This window comes from Chlamydotis macqueenii, chromosome 4 (assembly GCF_036417535.1).
Source record: "Chlamydotis macqueenii isolate bChlMac1 chromosome 4, bChlMac1.mat, whole genome shotgun sequence".
NCBI lineage: Eukaryota > Metazoa > Chordata > Aves > Otidiformes > Otididae > Chlamydotis > Chlamydotis macqueenii.
The window spans coordinates 77,733,850-77,757,850 of NC_141559.1; the positions used below are offsets into that span (position 1 = coordinate 77,733,850).

At 44.3% G+C, this 24,001-nt stretch overlaps 1 protein-coding gene across 2 annotated transcripts in view; it reads right to left on the minus strand.

The window, feature by feature from the left end:
• Window positions 1-392: 392 nt before the first annotated feature.
• Window positions 393-24,001, minus strand: part of FGFRL1 (fibroblast growth factor receptor like 1) — a 176,934-nt gene continuing 153,325 nt past the window's right edge. For both annotated transcript variants that reach the window (XM_086746840.1, XM_086746841.1), the window contains exons 4-7: window positions 14,545-14,625; window positions 9,456-9,740; window positions 5,269-5,622; window positions 393-2,393 (exon numbers count right to left, since the gene is read on the minus strand). In XM_086746840.1, coding sequence (XP_086602966.1) covers window positions 1,984-2,393; window positions 5,269-5,622; window positions 9,456-9,740; window positions 14,545-14,625 — 1,130 coding nt within the window. In that variant the 3' untranslated portion in view covers window positions 393-1,983. The remainder of the gene's footprint in view (window positions 2,394-5,268; window positions 5,623-9,455; window positions 9,741-14,544; window positions 14,626-24,001) is intronic.

Below are 24,001 nucleotides of genomic sequence, written 5' to 3' on the forward strand. Positions count from 1 at the left end.
AAACTCAAGTGAACAGCAAACAGTTGCAGCATTGCTGAACCCGCCTTACCTAAAGAAAATTTTGGCCGCAGAAGGGTTGGGTGCCTCTCCTTGACATGCCGCAGAAGAAGGTGTGAGCCCACCTGCACTCTCCTTACTGCACCCAGCTCACCTTCCGCTGGCTCCTTCAGCAGCTGCCTTTACAAACGAAGTGTTTCACTTACGTTTCCTGTTTTCCCCTCCCAAGCACCCTGAGGCTGAAGTTCATTTTACAGGCTCACAAATTGTTATGTTTTGATTTATAACATTTTCTTTAAAAAAAAAAATAAACCCACTGCAGGTTTGTGCTTAAAAAACAAACATAATCTCCTTTTTAAAAAAAAAAAAAAGAAAAAGCATAGTGAACCAGATTTCCCTTCAAGCAGAGATCTTTGCTACTGAAGATGACAAGGGGTCCACGAGAAGTGATCTGGCCACTGCAGACCCTCACAGACAGAATACAAAGAGTGGAAAAGGTCGGTTTCTGACGGAAAAGATGGCACCAGCAGTACCTGAGATGATGTTAGGAGATGGCATGTGGCTAGTGTAAAAAGACATAGAGCTAGATGGCCTCCAGGTTAGGAGAAGTACAGTTGGTCACATGCTACATTGAGCATATTCTGAGCATGGCATCTATAGAACCTGAAAAAAAAAAAATTCTTTATTTTCTTTGATCAAAAATACGTATAGAAATGCCTGTTTTGAGGAAAATATCATACATTTTTCTTGTTTAACAAAATAAATTAAATATACATGACTTCTGTTTAAACTCTATATAGAATTACAAAGGTTTTATATTTGCAATTGGATCCATTTCCAGTCCATATAGGTATTTAATACAGTCCTTATTAATTTTCTCTTCTTCCTGTTTTTACCGTTGTTTGAACTGCAACAAAGTTGTATCATTTCCAAAATGTTATCTGAGGGGAGGGGACAACCACACACAACCTAGGTGAACATTTCTCAAATGCATTTTTTTCCTACAAGATATCTATTTTGTTCTCTTTGTTTCTTACTCATTTTTCTAGTGTTTTCATGTATTTTGCATTGATGTAGAAAATCCAGTAGCTTGTCACTGTGAGCCATCAGAGAAGGACAGCGTGTTTTGTTTTCTTCACCATCAGCAGTTCAATTATTATTATTATTAATTATTATTATTTCTTAAATATAAATATAAAGATGTTCTGTACAGTGTTCCTTTTTCCTTCTTTTGTTTTTCCTGGCAGTGGCACTGAGTCCTAGGACCAGGGGACCGGAGCACTGGCGGTTTGATCTGCAGAACACCCCATGGGAAACACGATGCCTTCAACTTGGAGAAATCGAACCAACCAGCTTGTTAGGTTTCGGGTTAGCATTTCAGATCAAATGACCGTGATTGAGAAGCTTTCATCATTTCAACTTGTGAATAGAAATTAGTTTTTCCAAACCCTCTTGTGTTATTTTTTTCCCCTGGAAGAGGTGAATTGCTTATGTCTCCCGATGCTTTGGCACTAAACTTCAGGTACTTTAGTGCTTTTCCTGCTCCTTTTAGCAACACAAGGAAGGAGGTGGTGGTTCCTATCCCTGTGTCCTGTCTCACTTGTTGCCACCTTGATTAAAAAAAACCAGGAAGGCTCCGCTGCTGGAGATGGCTGCTTCTCTGCTGAGATTTGGAGTTCCTTCATTATTCCTCGGCTACATCCTGATTGCAATAATTAAAAAAAAAAAATCTCTTTTCTCTCTCTGTCTTTCTCTATTATATATATATTTATATAGATAGATATAGATATATACACATATATATACACACACATACACACACGCATATACAATTATATATATATGTATATATATTTAAAATTATACATATAATCTTTTCTGTCTGCTTTGCCTATTGCTGGCAGTGTGAGCTGACTTGGAGCAGTCTCTTCTGAGGTACCATGAGGAAAAGCCCAAATGAGCTACTGTACACGGCCCCCCCCCGCCTTAGCACTGGTACTGAATGTGCTGGTGCTGGTGGACTTTGCCTTCCACATGCGAGTGGGTGTGGGTGTGGATGTCCGTGTAAATCTTTGGGTACATTTTGGATGCCATGGCCGGGGCGAGCGCAGGCCCTTGGGACAGTAAATGCTGCTGCTGAGCAACGTATTCCTCATAGTTTATGGAGGAGATGCAGTCTTTGTCAGGGACCTGGGAGACACAGATTCTGTCCCGGGGCTGCGGCCGGTGCACGGGGGCAGCAGCTGGTGGGGAGCAGGGTTTCTTCTTGGTCTGGCAAAGCCACAAGAGGATCGTCCCAAAGATGAAGACAGCTCCGGCAGGAATGCCGATGATCACGGGCCAGGGTAGGCTGCTGGCTGAGGAAGGGGGTACAGGTGCACTCGGAGGCTTGGGATCTGGACATTACAGCAGGAGAGAGACAGAAAGAGTTAATTAAATGCAGGCAAAGTGGATTCAAAACAGATGTCACACTTGGGCTGGCTTTTGTACAGGCTGTCTGGCAACCCTGCCAGACCAAGTAACAAGGGAGAAATCAAGCCAGCACATGACATTTGGTAACTGCTTTGCTTTTCAGTGCTCCTGAAAGGACAAGCAACTCATTTTCTTTGGTTTAGGGGTCGGGAGGGGAGTCTTTGGAGGATTTTTTAACTTTCTTATCCAAGCTTTAATGGATGCACTAGAGCCAACCTGACAGAGTTTCCTAACACCCTCACTCTGTGCTTTGCTGCCCAGTTTGGAGGACACAACACGGGACGTGTCAGTAATACGTCCATGTCAGCAGCCCAGGAGGCACGATCGGGTTGTGCAGAACCACGGCACGTCACCCACTCGCCTCTGCCAGGTGTAGCTGTGTCTGTGTGGGCTTTAGACACTGTTTAGTATCCCTGTCTAGTAATACTGCAGCATGGCAGGCAGGATGACTGTGGTGTTTTGAAGGTGTTGTCTTGAGTTTCTTGTGTGGCCAGGAGGAAGGCTGAAGGATGGGAAAAACATAGGTGAGCTGGTGTCCCCCTCCTTGGTGCCCAGGCAATGGGGAACTGAAAGTTCACATGGCATTAAAGTGTGAGTCACAAATGGGCTCTACTTCCACCAGTCTTTTTGGAGCTGCTGTTGACTTTCCAAGGGCAGCAAATTCAGCTACCAGAGGAGATAAAATGCTTCAGACAGCATCCTTCACAACTACCTCCCCCTTCCCCTCTCTGCTGTTGGCAGCCTCTACATCCCTGGGTAGCCACTCTGGATTCTCAGTCTTATCTCTTGATTTATAGACCCAAAAGGAGTCCTGGGGTGGGATCCTAGCTATCAAAATCCCCATCTAGATAGCTACCAGCTGGGATTTCCAAAGCCCTGAAAAATACCTAGGCAGAGAATTCAGCTTGCAGGGAGACATTCATTGAAAACCACAGGCTATCCAAATTACCCAGTAAGTTATATTCAAACATATATCACTTAACTTTCAAGTCAAACTTCTTTAAGACACTAATGTCTTTCTCTCCTTGATAAATAATCCTACAGTTAGTTTGAAATACTAAATATATACCATGTGGTCTCTTTGAAGTCAGAAGGACCTATACTGTTGACCTCAATAGACAAAATGTTGATTCATCAGCACTGGAAATTACAGAATAATTTAGGGTGTAAGATGAGTCTGGAGGTCACCTTGTCCAGCCCCCTGCTCAAAGTAAGAGAAGATCAGAGAACTGACCCATCAGCTGACCACAAAAACAACAGTCTTCGTGTTGGCTGGAAGAAATCCTCTGCTGGTCTGAAATGAAAGTGTTCATCCATGCTGTCCTTCAGACCTGTCTACATCAAATCTGGTAGATTTACAAGCAAAATGGTGTTTTTCTAACTCACGGCCTTGCAACCACATCTTTACCTCCGAGGGCAAGCTGGGTTCTCCTTCTCCATCATTGCCAATAACAACAGGCCTTCAGGCTCTGGTTCTGGTATGAGGCCTCATTATAGTCCCATTTAAATCTGTGGAAACTCTCCCACTGATTTCAGTGGGAGCTGGATCAGACTCTCATAGTTCAGAAACTCCCGGAGACTTTGAGTTGTATCCCACCCACCCAGCCTTTTCCTTGGGATTGACAGGCTTTCTAGTTGGAGTTCAGTCATAAATTTAAGTGATGCAAAAGAAGACGCCAAGAGCATTCTCTTAATTGGCAAGCCATGGTTAGTGTCTAAATTCAAGCCAGTGGCTCTTGACGGCTGCTGAGATGCAGAGCTTTAGCAGTCAGTGAGCAAAAGAAGCCATGCTGCTTTAGCTAGTAGTCACAAGCATTTTCTCTGCTACCTACACAGAAAACCAGTCCTAACAGCCTGGGAGAGTTAACGATCTCTGTCTCTCACTGGTGTCTTGACTGGAGACACCTCGTTAAACCTGAGAGCTAAAATGTTCTGATACTGGCTCCAGCTCCTGCACTCCCTTAGCTCTGCTGGCCTTGTGGTGGTGAAGGGAAGAAAAAGCAGTAACATTGATTTTTGCCATAAAACTGGTAGATCTGAAGCTAGGTTCACATGGCAAGATGAGGCAGAAAGAAATGCCCTTTGCAATATGAAATACTTAGCAGGGCAGAATTGCACCGTCAGGAGGCAAAGGAGTAAATAACAAAGGGAAGATGGTATATCCTAAACACGTTTGATGCAACCTCAGTTGGACGTGGCCACCATCTCTGAGGCCTGGGGAGAGAAGGAAGCAGCTGCGAGTTTGGTACAAGGGTCTCCAGGGGATCACTAAGAATTTAACTAATCAATCATTCTCTCTTTCACACTCATTCTTTTCCTTTCTTTGTGACCAGGACAGTTTTTATTCTTGTCTCATTTTATGGGTCTGTATCATTGTTTCCTTTTACCAGTAAAAGCAACGTAAATAAGAGCAAGAGAAAGAAATGTAAGGGAATGGGGTTGCAAACTGTGCTGCTATTCAGTTCCCCTCTCACATCCTGCACCCTATCACTGCAGTGATGTAGTGCCTACAACTCCTGTATCCTTTCCCAGCTCCTCTTCCATCCAGGAGCAGATCATTCATTTTATTTCACCTTTCTGGAATCATTATTCCCCCTGAAGGGAGAAAAGGAAACATCATCACGAGGTTTTCAGCAGGGGCTGATTTAGTCCCTCATTCATTCTTATCGGAACTGGGCTAGCCTAAATCAGCACAGCATCACAGAGGGCCATGGGGCCCAATGGGCATCTGTAGTTGTATGAATAAACAGCATGATGCAGACTATTGGTTCAGGTGGGGGGAAAAAAGGCATAACTCACCTGGCAGGACTGTGAGAAAAGCACTGCGAAAGCTGTAGCCCATGGTGTTTGCCCCTAGGCAAATGTACATCCCTGCATCCTCTTCCTTGGCTCGAGTAATCATCAGTTTGTTCAGGTAGGAACCGTCGGGACGGGACCAGACCTCCCCTGTGGGCAGCACCACAAACTTCTGTCCCCCGACGTCGATGGTTGAGTTGTACTTGCTCTCTGTGCCATACTCCACCCTTTTCAGCCACTGGATGACAGGCTTGACATCACTGCGGACTTTGCACTGGAAGGACGTGGTCCCACCGTAGTCTACCGTTGTGTTGACGGGATGCGTCCCTGTCAGGATGGGCTTGGACCTCGTCCTCTCTGCACAAAAACAGAGAGCTCCATGGAAAAAGGTGTTTGACAATCTCATTAATCTGTGATTGCAGAAACATAGGAAAAAGGCGTAGGAGAGATGCAAAATAATTGTCTAGTCCAACTCCCTGCCCCAAGGCAGGCTGAGATTTCTGCAAACCTCTCCTGATACAAATTTGCTCAGCCTCTGCCAAAGCCTCTAATGGTAGATGCTCTCCAGTCTCTCCAGACAACTCCTCCATTGTCTGAGGCTTAGCAAGACTTTTCTCATGTTCAACTTGAATCTTCCTGTTTCTAACAAGGAAGTTACTTACTCTACCTGCATCAGACCTGGAGAAAAGTTTTCTCTCCTTTTTAACCCTTCTATTTTGGAAGATTTTCTTCATCCCTCTCTTCTGTACACTGAACAACCCTCATAATAGGTTCCTAAGAATCTTCTACAGAAGGTTTTTCTGCCTTTGCTGTGTTTCTGCTCTCTCAGGTCACTCATGAAGAGTTTATATTTGGGCACCTAGTTTGTGGTAGTATTACTTGACACCACACAAGTCAGACCTAGCCTTTCTGCTCCTTGGCCAGTGTTCTAAGTCTGAATTTTCCATTCCCTTGCTGTATGCTGCAGCTATGAGATGACAAAGGTGGCCATCCTTCCTTGTACTCTCATTTATCCCCATGTCTCAGGGACCATATCGCTGAATAATGGGATCTTAATGATGTACTTTGACCTACAGGGTCAGAGGCTGTAGTGATCTTTCTTGAGTCTCGGCCAGAGGAAGATAAATGGCCGGATACTAGCCAAAAAGGTCAAAACCCATTTTGGGATTAAATTTGGGCAATAGTACAAGTCTGACTAAAAATGAAGTGGATTATTTAACTGTAAATGTTCACTTGATATTGACCCTGATGACGTCTTATCAAGGATTACAAATATCTGAAAGGAGGGTGTAAAGAAGATGGAGCCAAAATTTTTTCAGTGGCACCCAGTGGCAGGACCGGAGCAATAGGCAAAAACTGAAACACAGGAGGATCCTTCTAAACATCAGGAAACACTTTTTTACTGTGAGGGTGACCAAGCACTGGCACGGGTTGCCCAGAGAGACTGTGGCATCTCCATCCTTGGTGATACTCAAAAGCTGTCTGGACATGGTCCTGGGCTACCAGATCTAGATGACCCTGCTTGAGCAGGGGAGTTTGGACCAGATAACATCCAGAAGTCCCTTCCAGCCTCAGCCAATCTGTAATTCTGTGATGCCGTGTCCCTTATCACAGCGTCTGGTAGTGTGCATTTTAGAGGTGAATATGACAGAACCTTCTGTATTCTCAGACACAACCTCAATTTTATAACAGATTACTTAGGAGTACATATCTATTGAGAGTCCACACCAGAACCACTGTAGCTAACACCGGTCTGGGGACAGTGAGGGACAAGAGATATCTGTCATCTCTGTTGCTGGGCCTGGTAGCTGCCCATGGCGACCAAATTCTACTAGAAGCCATCCCATGTCATGTCATCCACTGCTGGGGGAGCTGAGACCACAGGCACTACTGGTCAGGAAGATCTTCACTTCATCCTTACCTCCCTGGTTTTATTATCCCTTTTCTCAGTTTAATTGTCCCCACACTCACTATGGAGTAAACTTTTGTGGAGGAAGAGCTCAGAAGGCTTTTGCTTTTCTAGCCAGTAACAAAATCTTTCCTCACAAAATTTTTTGCCTCAAGTCTCAGCTAATGAAGGAAACAAGACGGTAGGAAAGGAAATCAAACACAAGAGGTTCACAAGACCATCCTTTCTAGCATGATCATAAGCTTTAGGTTGTGGCAACACCACATAAAGCCAAAGGAACAAATATATCCTATATTCTGAGGAATGTTTGGATTTTTTTTTTTTTTTCAGTGCTAGCATCAGAGAAATCAGTCACAGTTTCCAGACAAGGAGGTACTGCAAACCTCCATCCTAGGCACAGAGAGAAATTAGCGGATCACAGTGGGTGGTAACTGCTGGCAATCATCAACCGCTTTTGATGGCAAACACTGTCGGATTGAGCATGTAACAAAACAGCTCCCACCAGCACTGGCTTTGAGGTGAGAGGAAGGAACAATGGACCGTCTTTCAAAAACTCAGGATACTTTCAATAACGAGGGCTCTAAAGATGTGCTCGCGAAACAAAAATACCACAGTGGTCTCCATAGGCTTTGCCTTGGGACTATGAGCTGGAATCACAGCTGGGGAGACTGAGACTCAGATAAGCAGGACTTAGGATTGGAGGCTCAAGGGGGGGGGGAAAGGAGGAAATTGAATAAAACCTGTAATGCTCCACAGAATGATGTTAAAAATAGAAAGATGTCTGAAAACCGCTTAATGCCCTTATCTCCTTGACTCTGGTTCCAGCTTTGGTTACTGTTTTCACTCCTAGCCAGCAAAAGCTAATGAAAACAAAGGTTACATACATCTTTAAGTTGATAAAAACCAAGATAAACAGGGACAAAGAAAGGGGTTTGTTCCTGGTGCTGTCTGGTTTTGATGAAGTGAAAATGCCACAGCTGCCATTAGGATGGGGCTTGATTCATTTCCCTGTCTCTGCTCCTGGTTTTAGTGTAAACACATGTTTTTACTGTCTCCACACAGCTGCATCTTTATCAATCCCAGATGTCCAGCAGGTTTGTGCCTTCGTAGCCCAGCAGAGCTCCCCACATGTGCTTTTAATTCCTGTGATTCTAGAGAAAGGACTTATCAGAGAACAGATCTTTACCTTTAAGAACAATTTTTCACACTGATATAAACTTTCTCTTGCTAAAATGTATGCACAGACAGACAAACAACATGCTTTGCATGTGGCTGGGAATAGCCCTCCATGCCCCTGCTCCTCAATAATGAAGGCTATTCTTCCCTCCACTCAGCTCATCTTCTCCACTTTCTTGAGTTGGCTGCTCTGTAATCATTTCCATGACAACTTATGATGATGTCAGAGACAAAGCATAATGATTTAAGAATAAGACCTCTCATCTGGCAGATTTAGGTAGGGTTTGAGAATAATTATCTTCAGTAATAATAGGAGAAGCAGGAGATTAGAGATCAAGAATCAGAATAGCTAGATAGTAAGAAGAGCAATTTACTCCACCACAATGTCGGGTAATCCCCCACAGCTCATCTTCTAAGGGTTGAATCTCTAAAGCTATGTAGGCATTTAGGACCCTAGTGGGATTTTTATTTTTATTTTTTTTTAGTATCTCATTTGTACCCACCTGAACCTTTAAATGGCCAAATGTTTTTTTTTTTTTTCAAATGTGGTCCTAAAGCCTTGTCTGGCTAATCACTCTAGTCATAAGATTTCTGCTAATTCCCTTGGGAGAGTTCTCTAATGAAGTGGGACTCCCATTACAGCTATTCAGACTACATTTTCAGTTGACTGGTTTCACCCTGTGACCGCTCTGACAGAGTGATCTGGGCCATCCTAAATATTTCCACTCCTCCTCTATGGTAGATGAAAGGGCTTTCTCAGTCAATTCTCAGTCTGTCCTTGAATTGACTCTGTTGGTAGTGTAAGATTGAACTGGTCAATTGTGAACTTTCACCATGCAGGTGCCCTTAGAGATGACTGTTTCCCAATTATCTCTCCTTGTTTCAGCTACTGAATCGTATTGTTGCTACGCTGTCTTGCCCAGCTGTTGCTGGTTTATTCTAGAGTTTCAGTAAGGTTTTCTCTGTCTCTGCTGGCGTTTCTAACACTTTCCCATTTCTGTGTCCAGCTATCGGCACTGCACAGTTGCCATCGCACTCTCTTTACCCAGCCAGCCCCCTTCTCAAAGCTCCCTCCCTGCCTTCCCACCCCAGAGGCTGCACTTACGGATTACTTCAACTTTGTATGTTGCGTTGATTTCTCCAACTTTGTTAAACACTCGGCAGGTGTATTTCCCACTGTCCTCTGGCTTCAGGTTCTTCAGGTTCAGTGTCCACTTCTTCTTCTTGTTCTCCCCAATCTCTTGGGGTGTGAGGGGCTTATTGTCCTTCAGCCACGTGATGTCAGGCCGTGGGTTCCCGCTGGCCACGCACTTCAGGCGGATGGAACTGCCGACGGGACGGGCGATCACTCTCCGTCTCATCTTGGCAGGCTGCGTGAACCTGGGCCGGGCTGCAAATGGCATGAAAAAATGACTGTGGTGAAAAAAGGGCATGAAAAGAAGGATACTGCTGTCAAGTGTTATGGCCAAATTTGCTTGAGAGGCATCGGGCAGCCCCATACATAGCAGTGTATCACTCCCTCTCATATCAGCTCAAACTGATCTCCTTAGAAAGCAGACACTATCCAGCCATTTGAATGTCTACTGGACTGCTATGGCCACCACATTAGCCTTCTGCATAGCACAACCCTGGAATTTCTCAGTGTCCACAATGCAACTGTGTCAGATCATCTCACAAAATAATATCAAGATCACGCTATTGTAGCTGAAGGCAAAATGTGGCTCTATAATCACATTATAATTGTTACCATATTCTATGCCACAAATGCAAGCCTTTAGCCAAGACCAAAGGAAAAACCTCAGATTCCTGTCAGGCTGACCATTTTCTCAGTCTTTTGCTGATCACTTGAAGCTTCATTTTCTGAAGATGTTTTACCCCTTAGTTCTCAGTGGCTTTAATAGGACTTAAGAATTGTCAACATCTTTTCAATATGTAGGAAAGTCTTAGAAGTGTGCAAGACTTTTGTACACTGTTCTGAACTTAAATGTACACAATTCATTCAACATTAATTTATGAATCATTCATGTCAAAAGGCCCAAAGAAGCAAACAAGCAAATGGAAAGACTCAATAAAAAGCATTGAGTTTAGTATTAGAAGATACCCCATGCCAGTTCATCCCAAAAATGGAGAAGCTGAAGCAATAGCTATTGGTGGACAGAATTATGGGTTAAGATGGTCACCTTGTCTTAGCAAGGAAATCACCAATATTTCTAACAGCAGTGACAAGAACAGTAGAGAAATGTAAGGTCCCCACCTTATACCCTGAAACTTATACCCTCGACTGTACCTAACTTTAATTCAGATTATGTCAGATTTCCAGAGGGAAAAGAGACGCCACCTTTACACGCTAGTAGCTTTGCTGACATTGCAGAGAGTTTTCCTGTGAAGTCATTAGTTGGTCTAACTAATCAATAGAAAGAAAAAGACCTTTAAAAAAAACTTTTAAATTAAGACAGTTGAAATAATCAAACACGATCTGTTGCAAGGCAACAGCTTGTCCAATAGTATCCTGTAATGAATTCAAAATAAGTTACAAATTTCTCACAGTTACTTTAATTATGCAATGCTGGCCCAGGGGCACTTCTAAGTGCACTCTCCTGCTGAGATTAACAACACCTCTGACTGTCACTTGGCACTCTCCCCTACCTCCAAAGTACTCCTGCCAAATTCACCTGCCTTCTTTTTTTTTTATTTTAGCAAAGTCAGTTTCTCCTCCGACTCCACTCAGCATTTCCACAACAGGTTTCTCCCTCTGCCTTTGAACCTTATTTCTTGCTTACCATGACCTTACTCTTCAGCCCCAGAGGAGAGTCATCCTGCATTTTTGCACTCCTCTGTTAAACCTTCCATGATCCTTTTCTTGGGAAACAAGAGAAATAAGAAATGAATAGCCTGCTCTGTGGCACACTGGGTCGAATTATGCCTACCAGCCACTGGCCTTCACCAACAGCAACTGGAAAGCCACAAGCTCAGTAGCACATAACACACCAAAGCAAGCTGAGAATATTGCACTTCTGGTATCAGGGAAGTTAGCTACAGAACGGCACGGTGGGACTCTCTATGAGAGAGCCAGCCCTGCTGCCCAGGGCTGCAGGCCAGAAGCTCTGAGATGTGCGTTATAGAATCATAGAATCATAGAATAGTTTGGGTTGGAAAAGACCTTTGGGTTGGAAGGCCATCCAGTCCAACCCCCCTCCAAGGAGCAGGGACATCTCCAAACAGATCAGGTTGCTCAGAGCCCCGTCCAACCTGGCCTTGAATGTTTCCAGGGATGGGGCATCCACCACGTCTCTGGGCAACCTGTTCCAGCGTTCCACCACCTTCAGTGTAAAAAATTTTTTCCTGGCTGGTCTGCTGCTTCCTCTCTCCAAACACTGGAGAACAGCAGACATTGCCCTGCATGGCCTGTGAACATATCCCTCAGTCCTCACCACCCTGCAGCCTTGCCCAACATCCCTCCCTCTCGGAAGAAGATACCCTTTGGCATACTCCTCTCTTCAGAGTCCTTTTCTGTCCATCTGCCTCTGCAGCCTTCCCTCACCCGCCTTGGCTGTCATTTGGGGTCCCAGCCATTTCATGTTATTTCAAACTCTTGCTCAGAAATGCTTTACTCTCCATACAGAGGCTTTCATGTGTAATCCAATGAACCACAGCAACTTTGGCACTGAAAGTCCTTGCCGTGACAGCTGAGCAGCAAGTGCGACATACTAACCCACTCCACAGGTCGTGGTGTGTAAATTGCTGGGTATTCCCTTGGGGGTCTGCTGCAAGAGGAGGCCCCATCCTAGAAAAACCAATCACCCTCCCAGAGAGACCATTAACCCTGCCAGAGCTGCACGCTGTGTGCAGTGACATGCTGAAGTTTAAGTCTGAGCTGAGGGCTGACAAGGGCTGTCATTGTGGAAATTGGGTAAATGTCTGCAAGGTGCGTGGGGAGGTTAAGAACCAGCTGTGAAATGGGTCTAAACAGTTATCCTCTAACATGGCAGTAATTCATTCCAAGACCAGGAACTGCAGCTCCAGGTAGGGGTAGGTCCTTGCCAGACAGGATTCCTGAGCTGGGGCTAACACAGCAAAGAGCAGGTTGCAGACAGGACAATCACACTGCCCACACAGAGCGAAGAGTCAAGTGAGTGACTCTAAACTCTCACCTTCCCTTACCTCCCCGCTGCTTCCACAGGAACACCAGAAGGACTTGGTGTTCCTGCTCAGTAAGGGCATTGCAAGACAGAAACTCTCTTTCCTCCCCAAAAAGCAGGCCTATAACACTCCTGGTTTTCCTCCCACCGCAACTCCCATGAATCCGTCTGGAGTTTTGCATTCACTCCTCGTACATTGTTGCCCAGATTCATACCAAACTACAGGTAAAGCTAAACTTCTTTGGCCCTTTCTGTCTTCCTTTCTTCCTCTGTTTAAAGAAGGTTAAGTGATTATGTGGTCTCAAAAGCTACTCCAGCCTGTGTGCAATCTGGTGAAACTAGATCCCATTTACACAGTGCTGAATTATTCCTTCACTAAAGCTTGAATTGGATAAGTTTAGAAAAGCCAGTTGACAAAAAAAGGAGAAAGAGAGAGACACACACACACACAAGAGAGAAAAAGAGACCCAGCAAGCACAAAGGAGAAGGAGGGAGAAGCAGCAGTGTGAGAAGAGAAGCAGAAAGAATACCTTTTGAGTTGGTGCTAGTAAACGTCTGTCCCCAAATCTTTACCATTTACAGAAGTTTTGCTTGTTGGAGTGCCAGCGAAGGCCATCACAAAGTGCCTCTGTGTTATTTATACTTCACATGCTTGTTCTCCTCCACATCACTTGGCGGTTGCTTCATAAAGACGAACGGCACATTTGTACAGTATAAATTATGCCCCGCACAAGAGCAAGGGAAAACACAAGTGGATGGGGACAAAGAGACAGTGTTGTGTATGGGTTCCTTGGTGAAATACTGCTTACCATGAAGATTTATTCAAGCTAATGAAACTTAAATTAAACTGAAGGTTGTCGGTATGAAGACCTGGGAAGGAGTTCAGCAGTATCCTTTCCCCATGGGACTTCTTGAGGTATGTGAGGTGGTCAGCTAACCCATGTAATCTGCTGCGATCTGCCACAATTACCTCCACATACTTGTACTAGTTCAAGCTTTCATGCTACTCATACAGAAAAGTACCATGACATCACTAAGCATCGAAATACTTTCCAGTCTTTTGGATAAGACTCTCCCCAACGTTACCGCTCCATGATGGTAGCTGAAAAGCAAAGTGGAAGAGGTTTTTTCCATGCTTCTCCTCTCCCATTTCTGTAGGGCCCAAGACTCTGCAAACACAAACTACTTCTTTGCCCATTATCCTCCAGAGACCTGCAGGCACGCACAGCGGCTCACACCAGCAATTTGCTGGTGAACACTGCCGGATGGAAAGGGGCTGGGCCATTTCTGTATTATGAAATTAAAAGGAGGGATGTACTGCAAGAGCAAGATGGAAATGCTGTGCTTCATCCCTCGAGGTCATAAACTCACATCGCACACCTGTCAATAATGGCCAAAAGCTGTTTGGCATCAGCCTGACAACTTATTCTCCTTCAAGGAGTGCTTGGACCAAACTTTGGACCTGCAAATCTTGTCGTGATTCAGAACCTGTTCCAAGTGAGATTTTAGCAGTTCCCCAAAGCTCTGCAACAGCATCAAAATACTACTCTTGAGTAGTCCAGGACTTAGAGAAGTCCATGCAGGTGTCTCAAAGAAAAGGTAATTTTAAAAAACACTCAGCTTTGGCCTAACTCTAATTCTCCTGAAATGAAGTCAGACCTCCCATTTGCCCATTTGGGAGTAGTGTTATGTTGGCACTGAAGGCTTATGGAAATACTGCTGTAAAAGTCAATATGCCTTTTATAGACAGTCTATGAAAGCTATAATAGCTGCACATGCAAAAGAAAGTCACTGCCCAGAAAAACAAACGCGAGGGAGACCCATGCCGAGGTCTATGGCAGGGGGCCCTACAGCGGCCCACAGGCTGCATTTCGCAGGACCCTTGGATGGGATCCATTCACACCAACATGTTCAGCTGACGCTCTGTTTATTTGACCATCTGTAGGGAAAACTCACTCCAGCAGCTCTACCTTTCCTTTCCTTCAGCAAATGTGCCACATGAACAGCACTGAAGGAAGAATCAAGGGAAATAAAAAAACATACACTGCTCCTTACCCCATTGCTTCCCAGAATGATCTTCATATTCTCCATTGGAGCCTTCAGATACCTGGCTATCCTTTCCTGAGCTGGCATCATCTGCAAAGGAAAGGAAAGGGACGCCGTTAAGAAGGTCTCCTGCAGTGCAGCAGTACTATAACAAGACTTTGTGTTCCTCCTGGAGGCACCGTGCAGCTGAAACTCACTCAACATACATTTGGCATCCACATCCCGGCACTTACAGCCTGGCTAGTTTAATGAACAATTTACTTTGCTGCTTTATGAGCTTTTCGACAGGCTACCAAAGCGATTAATTAATGTTTCCATTAATAGCTGACAAAAGCCTCTTTGTTTATGTTTACAGGTTGTTGTTCCCTAGGAGGAGCTGATCTGTTGTACCTTCTATGCAAATCATGGTATAAATAAAAATTACAGCTAATTAAATCTAGGGGGAGGAGGAAGACTTATATGATCAGTCACACAGATCACAAGCAGTGGAACTAGGGCCACCAATTCACCTTTCAGCTTCCGTACAAAATCAGGAAAGCAAGTAGGTCTGGGGTCAAATGAGCCCTCAAGGGATACTGAACGCAAAGCTATGGGTGGAGAAAGCAAAATTGAATTGAAAAGCTGTTTGTGGTTGGTTTTTTTTTTCCAAATAAATTTAAGACCACACATCCACCTGTATTGACAACACACCACTTTGTCTCTTATCACTCCCGAGGGTCGAGGGAGCAGGGGAGCACCCTCAGCCTCTTTGTGCAACCTGGGCTGTGCTGGTGGCCTCCCACCTCCGCAGCACCCAGATGTGAAGCTTTTTTCTCCTCCAGTAACAGCCTGACCTCTACTGCACAAGCGCTCAGAACACAGCATCCTCTTATAGCAACACATCACACCTGGAGGGAGGTCCACCTGAGGGACTTTGGGCACCTACGGGTGACGGCACAGCAAAGTGTGGCTCTTCTGAGGTTACTTCTGTGCTCTACAGGTGGTGCAGCCCCAAAGGGCAGCTGGGTTTGAAGTGAAGATCAAAAGCTACTCAGCTTCTAGCTAAAGTGCACTGGAGCGTGTGAAGGCAGATTTTCAGAGATAGTTCAGGTGAAGGCTGGGAAAAAGTTCACCTCAATAAAGAACTGCTCTGCAGAGGTGTAAAATAAATAAAAACCAAGAGAAGTTGAAACATCTGACCTAAGAATGAATCCCTCCAAATGTCGAGCTCCTAAAACCTGAGAAAAAGGTCTCATGAGCAAAAGAGAGGAAATTTCTTGCTGTAATCTCTGCAGCAGAGAGGAAAAACTTATCTCAGCATATACATGAGGATGCCTCCCCCCTAAAAGAATGTACAAACAGTAGAACTGTTCTTTACAGATGTTTTATAAGTTAGGTTGTGCTTAAACAGTGCTTAGTGCCTAAACTTGTGTGCAGTCTTTGTGAGAGAAGAACATGTCTTTAGCCTCATCCTCACCCCAGCTTTCACTATTTTGGAAAATCATCCCGTCTCTTCAGCACGGGTCACTTTATGCCAACACATGCTTCAGCCTCGCTTGCCACTGTCCCTTAAGCAGAGAGGCTGCAATGCCATATAGGTTTGTCCCCCCTCGCCCCTGACAGATTTTTTCTCTTCTCCCTGTGGTTCCTTCGGCACAGTTTCCGTCAGAGGTATGTGCAGCTGTCACCTCAAGGAGAAAAGAAAACTTTCAGGGCAGCAGCGTGCCATGCTCTTACTTCGGCAGCTCACTCCAGCCGACTGCCCTTTCCCACCTCCCTCCCATCCTCAGTCCATCACTGGAAACCCGGAGGCTTCCCCGGGGGCTCCAGCCAGATCCCAGCCCAAGCTGCAGGGAAGCGGCGTGAAATGCGGTCACGCGCAGGGAACACCCACTCTCGCGCGGTGCCGTGAGTGCAGCCGTACCATCCAGGCTCTGCTGGGGCTGGCCCACCGCCCGTGTTACGGGGCAGGCGAGTAACCCATGTTCTGCATTTTGCAAATATATTTTTACAACCTTGGCAAACCGAACGCAGGGAACACAAATATGCCCATTATATTTGATGGCTTGCATATGACAGATTGTCTCCTTTCAGTCAAAATACTGAATCGATTATCTTCTGGCACTGGTACAATTTTTCACATAAATATCAATAGTGCTCAAAAGAAATCTTGGGTGCTCTCTGACAACTTAGCACAATTAGAAAAATGTATTGGGTAACAGAGAAGAAAGAAAAACTATGACTGAGATGTAGTATTCCTGCCCATTGTTAACTGCTGAATATCTTAAAAGCGGTTAAGACGTTTAAGTGGCAATGTTCTGTCAATTATATCTTAATCCTACTCAGCTTGATGTACAAAGAGCAGTATATCCTCCCTTGCCTCCTGCCTCATGTTACAGTATGTCAGCCCATGTGCGCTCCTCCTGCCTACACACAAGGGCCGACTGGCGTTCTCAACACCTCTTGACGCACTGCCAAGCTTTTGATGTAAGTAAAATTGCTCTGAATCTGTTTGATCCTTTGAAGACGCTTCTTCAGTTGTTATCCTGCCAAATCGCAGACCTGCGGAATAACCTGTCAAACCTAGAAAAAATCATTTTGGGGGGGAAGAGATCAGGATAACTAAGGCCACCATGCTGAGCCTATGAAACAGGCAGTTTGGTGGGGGAGCAAGAATGAAATAAATAACTGTATGCATTTGGGCACATTGGTTTAGATCCGCTGGAACTCGTTTCACATTTGTTAGGAATGTGGTAACATTAACAACACAGAGCAGAAGCCCTAAGGTGGGGGAAACATCATAAACATGGAAACTCATGTAGAGCAAAACTACTCCTTCCCTCACCCAGAGCTGCACACCAGGTGAGGGATGTGACAGCAGTCTCCCTTCCAGCTGCAACGTGCAGTGAACTGGGCTGCTACCTTCAGCGTGACCGTATCTGAATGAACTCACACTGGAGAACTGTAGGAAAAAGCTGATTCATGAGATTCAGAAACTGGATGAAATTCATTTTGGGAAGATTCTCTGAAGCTTATAAATCTCCAGTTAAATGTAAAAGTGTGAGGGAGGCAGCAGAATGGCCAGTGATATAACAATAAAGCATTAACCCGGGATGTGAGTGACACATGGTTAATCTTCTGCTGCAGAGAGGGATTTGAACCTCTTCTCTTGCACCTTGGGTGAGTGTCTTAAGCTCTGAACTGTGGTCTCAGAGAGCCAAAAAAAGAAAGTATTATTATATAGATTGGAACAACACTGTGGGAGGCAGCTACCTCAGGAACACCCTTTGGATGGAAGACCCCTGTGTAACTCAGGTATCACCAAGATTTGACTTCTACCTGCCCCATCCAAAGTTAGTACTGCAGCTCCGTGGAAAGCATCCGTCTCTCCCTGTTTTGAAGAACTTTCTTATTTATTCAAAAATTACTATCAAGTGGTTTCCTAGGGCAGGGAAACACTTTTGCAGTTTGCTCTAGACCCTGTGCTAGCAAGGATGGATGTCTCTCTACCACGAACACTTTTTGGTCAGCCTGCTCACTCCCAGGGAGGGATCTACGACACTGAAAGCAAAGCCAAATTTTCTGACAGTTCGGAGGCACCTGATTCAGTCCAAACCGGCAATCTGAAGCAAGCTCTGAAAGAACTGGTTAATACTGCCAGATGTGAAGACCTGCTGTTTGCATTTCACCCCAAGCTTTACAAATGCAACCGTCCCAGCAATATTTTTATAGAATAGAGACTGGACCTGAAAAACTGAGTCATATTCAGTTATGTATGACCAGCACATAAAACGATGAGTTAGTAGCAGAAATCACATGAGTCTTAGCTATATCCAAAAATGACTTAATAAGCCAATTGCTTACTCATGCTCTTGTCACCTCCCAAAGAGGCAGGCAGGACAGGGTGATAAGTACATACAAAAAAAAATCAGCCTGCAGCCAAAGGGCAGCAGGGACCAGCTATGCAGCACTGCCAGCTTTGCTGCCAGCAGATTACCACAAGAGGCAGTGCTAAGAAGGATGAGCTCCTGAAGTTTCCTACAAGCTCCCTTTTCTGTGACCTATATTGGAAGGTCATCCTATACTGGACTTCTTGGACAGTATCACAGGCTTAGGAGAGCAGCCAGTTGGAAGACGAAGTGGAAAACCTGCCTTGAAAAATAATCACTGACTAATTTTATGTCACGAGTATCTGAGGCTAAGAAAACACATTTAGATGTCCTCACTGTACAATTTGGTTCCATGGTGATACAAAGCACACTGTCTGGTTAAGAAACCTGAAGTGGAAGGCTCTGATATCATGTCAGGTGAGAGACTTGGAGATATGGGACAAACTAGTGTAGCTCCTTCCCCTCCAAACACCACACCTGGCCATAGACAGTGTCAGGATGGATGCAGAGGCATCAGCCTGTTGTTCGGGAGTGTCATGCCAGTGGCGTGATACTCAGCTGCTCTCCAGCCAGCGCCTCTCTCTTGCTTCAGGATCTCATTCCAAACTGGCTTCTAGGCCCGAGATGGCACAGGTCTGAGGTGCTGGCACTATGCTGGGGATGCATGTGATGGGGCTGAAAGGGGCAGTCATAGGCTTGTTTTTGCAAGAAACTCGACATGTCTGAGTGTATGAAGCCCTGATTATCTGTGTTGACACCATGGGCCAAATTTTCCTTTCTCTACACATACTGCCTACCACAGGTCTTTTTGGTCTGCTCCTTGTCCCAAAGCAGGATGGATTTATGCAGAAAAAGGATTTCTGTACGTAACTCCATCAGTTGATAAAGCACTTCGGGGATCCTATGGGACAAAGAGTGCCACATAAACAGGGTGCAGTTACTGTTTATTACCATAGCAGAATTGTTCCATACCCTCTTGAAAGTTAAAACAAATGGAAAATTCTGCATAACAGTCCAGCTCTGAGAGAAACTGATGGGAAATAGTCACGGACTGTTACTGAGCTTGGATCAACTTTTATTTATCTACAGACTCTCCATGAAGACTTCGTCTTTTAGCTGAATGGGTATAACTGGTTTTCAGGCCAATACGACGTGCTGAGCATCCATCCCCCAGTCAAAACAAAGGCCCAATTTTTTTTTACGCAAAAATCTAGCCGTAATATTTCTCTATGATTCACAAAGTTGCTTTAATTTGTTATAATGCAAGGCCTGTCCCTGCTCTGACTTGATGGGACCAGCTTTGGAGTCTTTGATGTCAAAGGCCTTGAAAGCCCCATTTCACAGATGAGCCAGCTTTGCATAAATAAACAAAGTGACCTCTGAACTGGAGCCTGAGACCTGAGCACACTTCAAAGCACTGGGGGAGGTGATGGGGGGAGCGACGGGGAATGAAGTGATCAGCATGCATCATTAAGGCAGCCCCCCCCCGCTCAATGCTGCTGCCGAACAAGGGGTGTAAATAAAAGGAGGGAGGCAAGCAAGGAGGGAGTGAAATGAGGGGGAAAGTGATGTAATCCAGTCAGGCTTGAACAATTATAATGAGGCCTTCTCCCATGGATGAACGAAAGAGATCTCTGAACTCCAGCTTTAAGAGCTGACTCTCGCATTTACCCAGATGCATCATATTTGTACATCATATTTGCACCCCAATGTCCTTCACTGCTGTAGACATCCAGTGAGCGACAAAACACAAGTTGCTTGTGGGAGGTGGGTCTTGGGACTTCCTAGGAGTTAAATCAGAATTTGCTCTACTGAGCTTAACCAGTAAAACTTAGACCAGGAAGTAACTGGACTTATTTTTCAGTAATCCTGATGGTGCAGAAGATAGATGATGAGCAACACACGTGGAAGTAAGCACAATCTGAAAAAGTAGATCTCTGCAGTTTATTTCAGATGAATTCAGGATTTCCTGTAATACCTGCTGCATTTTAAGGGGAAACACAAGGGAAAGATCATTCTGTACTTTGTTTTAGGAAGTTGTCTGCTATCCCAGCGGTTCACCTGATGCCTGGATCAATAGTCCATGAGGTATATATGTAGGCAGGCAGTAACAAGTTTATCACTGGGTTTGCAGGGATTAAGGCACTTGTTTTCCCTAGATCTCCTTAACATGGATTAACACTCCAGGTTTCACTAGAATTTCAGCGGATATTAAGTCCCAATGGCCAGCAAAACACATTGGCTAGTGCATGAATTTTCATCTGAAAGCTGCCACTGCCAGCTGCCAGGATTTTGTTGTTTGTCTTGTGATATTTGGGGTGTTTCTGGAGGATCTTGATCCTGGCAGGTGACTATTCGAGACTATCTCTTCTTTTTTTTTGTGATTGAATAATAATTTTTAACATCTGTGATAGTAAAGAAGAACTCTTTACTATCTTTACTCTTTATTCTTTAGGATGTATTTACAAATACATCCTAAAAGCTTGGTGGAAAAAGAATAAAACACTCATTTTTGAGGTCTTGTGATTCTTCAGCTTGTTTCATGGTTTTGCAAGGTCTGAATTATGACTTCAGGACCCTTGGGACTGGTGATCCATAGATGAATCCCAAGGCTGATTTGAAATAATGAAAAATATTAAGATGCAAAGTCTGCATTTTGACTAAGTCTGAATTTCCTTCCATCACTGAGGTTTGATTTAGTAAGTCTCCTTTTTGAACCATCCTTTCTGCCAGAGTCAGACAAGACAAAACTCCAATGAACTCATCCCCCTAACACAAAGCTAGTTTAAATCTTAGATACTATTTTGAATGTTTTTCGTAGTTCCTCCATCAATCTTTCATCCCATGCTCACCATTCCTTAACCTGCCTACTATATTTACAGTGTTGCCTACTGTATTAACTATGCTGATGCTATGAAAAGACAGGAAATGTGTTTAGAATTTATTTGGAAGGACATAGTGAAAGGAAAGGGATCAGGAATATTTGGAGGGAAAAAAAAAAAACTCATGAAGAAAACCCCCTCTCCTTGGGCCTGGCCAACAAAACCCCTCAAGATGAGGGGTCAGAGGAGCACATAGCCAAAGAACACTCTACTTTTCTCAAAAAAAAAAAAAACCCAAACAAACAAAAAACCCCAATCAAAACCAACCAACCAAAACCAGCACAAACTAAAATATTACTGGCAGAGAATTTCCCTCTATAACAAGCACTGAAGACTTTACTGCCTACTGCCTTTGCCTCCAGTTGGGCCAAAACCAACCAGAGGTATTGATACTGGAATTTCCTGAAAATAAAAATAAAAATAAATATTGTTCGTGTTAGTGGCTTATTTAGTATTTTCAGCTCTGGCCATTTTCATCAGAACTTCCATGCAAAAAAATGTTCATGGATTTCACTTCAGCCTCAGCACTGGGAATCTCTCTCTAAGCAGGATGCTTTGCAAAAGAAAACTGTGCAATACATTTGCCTCCTGAAACTCTGGAGAGGCTCCACAGTCTACAGACCAAAGCCCTGGCTAGGTAGTGGAGAAACAAGACTTCCGTCCCTAGCTAGATTGGTAACTCACATTTTTAAAATATGATGATGTTCAGGCCCATCCTATTACCTGTAGATTATAAAGCCATTAATTGATGATTATTGCTGCATCTCACATCTCCACACCAAGATGAACACGTATGAGAGGTGACTGCTTTAACACCGAAGAAGACTTAGCTCCCTTCGATAGAATGAAGGACTATGGGGTAGCATAGACATATAAGAGCCAGTTTCTTTTACGGGCTGGTAACGAACCAGCTCCAGCGGCACAGGCAAACCAGTTCTACTTCTCTGAACAGTTTTAGCAGCCCAAAGAGAATCTAATACTGCTGTGCATGAGCTGCTACCAGCACCTGAGATAACTCTTTTACCAACAATTCCTTCTTAATACTGCAGTCTCTGATGGGAGCCCAACATAGTCATACCCCTGCTTCGTACTCTTGTGGACCACTAAAGAATGCTGTGGTTTATTGCTTGGGCTTGATTTAAAAACTTTGGTTTGGAAAGAGATCACATATTTCCTCAGTAAAATAAATGTGTAAAGTGGAGAGATAGAACTTCAGAACAGGGGGCTACTTGAGGCATATAAATGGATTAATGCACAAATTATGAGGTAGAAAATGAGAGTATTTAAATTGAACACACATGAAAGCTTACCAACAGGGGTAGCTTCCAGACTACGGAATAGTCACCCAGAAGAAGAGAAAGAAGCTGTATCTCCCTCAGTGTTTGGAAGGTCTGAAACTATAATGGTCTGAACTAGAGCTGGTTGAAGTAGAGATTTTGGAATTCCATTTACCAAAGTTGCCTCATCTAGTTCCTGAAGAGAGCTGTAGTAACTCCTTCACAGGTACTGTGAATATGGCATAACTGTACGATCAATAAGAATGAAAAAGCACAACAGAAAAGGACATTCATGAAAAAGGAGTCCTCAACGATCCATTAAAAAAATCCCTATTGGCGATATCTATACAGAGGAACTTTGGAGCTTTTCTGAGCTTCTGCTTGGAGATCTTCTGAGTCCATGAAGGATGAGACCTGTGCACACCATGTTCATCTCTCTCCTCCCCTTCTTTGTCCCCATGACTCTGTATCTGGTTCAGATCTGCACTTACTTTATAACTCTTTCTCCCTCTCCTTCCCCAACCACTTTCCATAAAGCTGTGGAGGGAGAAGCCTTCCTGAGTGTTTAGTTCTCTCCTTGCTCGTTGTGGTCTATTGCTACCCACAGAGCTCACAAAATCATCTGAGACACATTCTCAGTCATGGCACATCTGCACATGGGGATGCTCCATCTCCTGCTGTAACCACACAAAGAACCACAAGTAGAAATGTCTGGAGCATTTCACTGAACCACTGCAATTCCCTGGCCTACCATTATAACAATTACATTACAAAGGCAATCACAGGCCTTCTGCCATGCTGACTCCTCCAGACACCAGGATCTCCTGCCTGCCTTCAGGCCTCCATTCCACAGGGGGCAAGAAAACAACTCTTCCTTCTTTGTTGTTGTTGTTGAGGTTACTTTTTTTTGTCAGCATGCTCTAGCACACCCAGACAGCACTCCGAAGAGCTCTGCGCCACAGGCACCAGTCTGAGGTTACATTCTTTGTCTACTACTGGGGAGGATGAAAAGGAGAAGAAATCAGAGAACAAGATGAGTGGTTAGGCTTCTGCCTTGTCACCAGCACTTCCTGAGAATTAAATAGTAGCACCAAAAAGACAGCAATTGCCCATCAGCTGTTCCAGAACTTGAACAAATCAATAGTATTTCCCAGTATTTTTTAATTGTTACTTGCACAATGGTAGTATCAATGATTTCTTAGAGACAGGTTCCCAGTATATTAGACATCGTTTATACATAGCACAAAAGATTTACTCTGTTCAAAGAGTTTACTGCCTGGGAAGTGCAAGCACAGAGTGGATGTAATATGTATTAAGGTTCCTCAAGAAAGACATTTTTTAGCATCCATCCATTTTGGCCTGGTGAGGGAATTATAAGGGTCTTGTACTCTTACAGAGTTGAGAAGCAAAGCTTCATTTATCGTGCCAATCAGCCTAT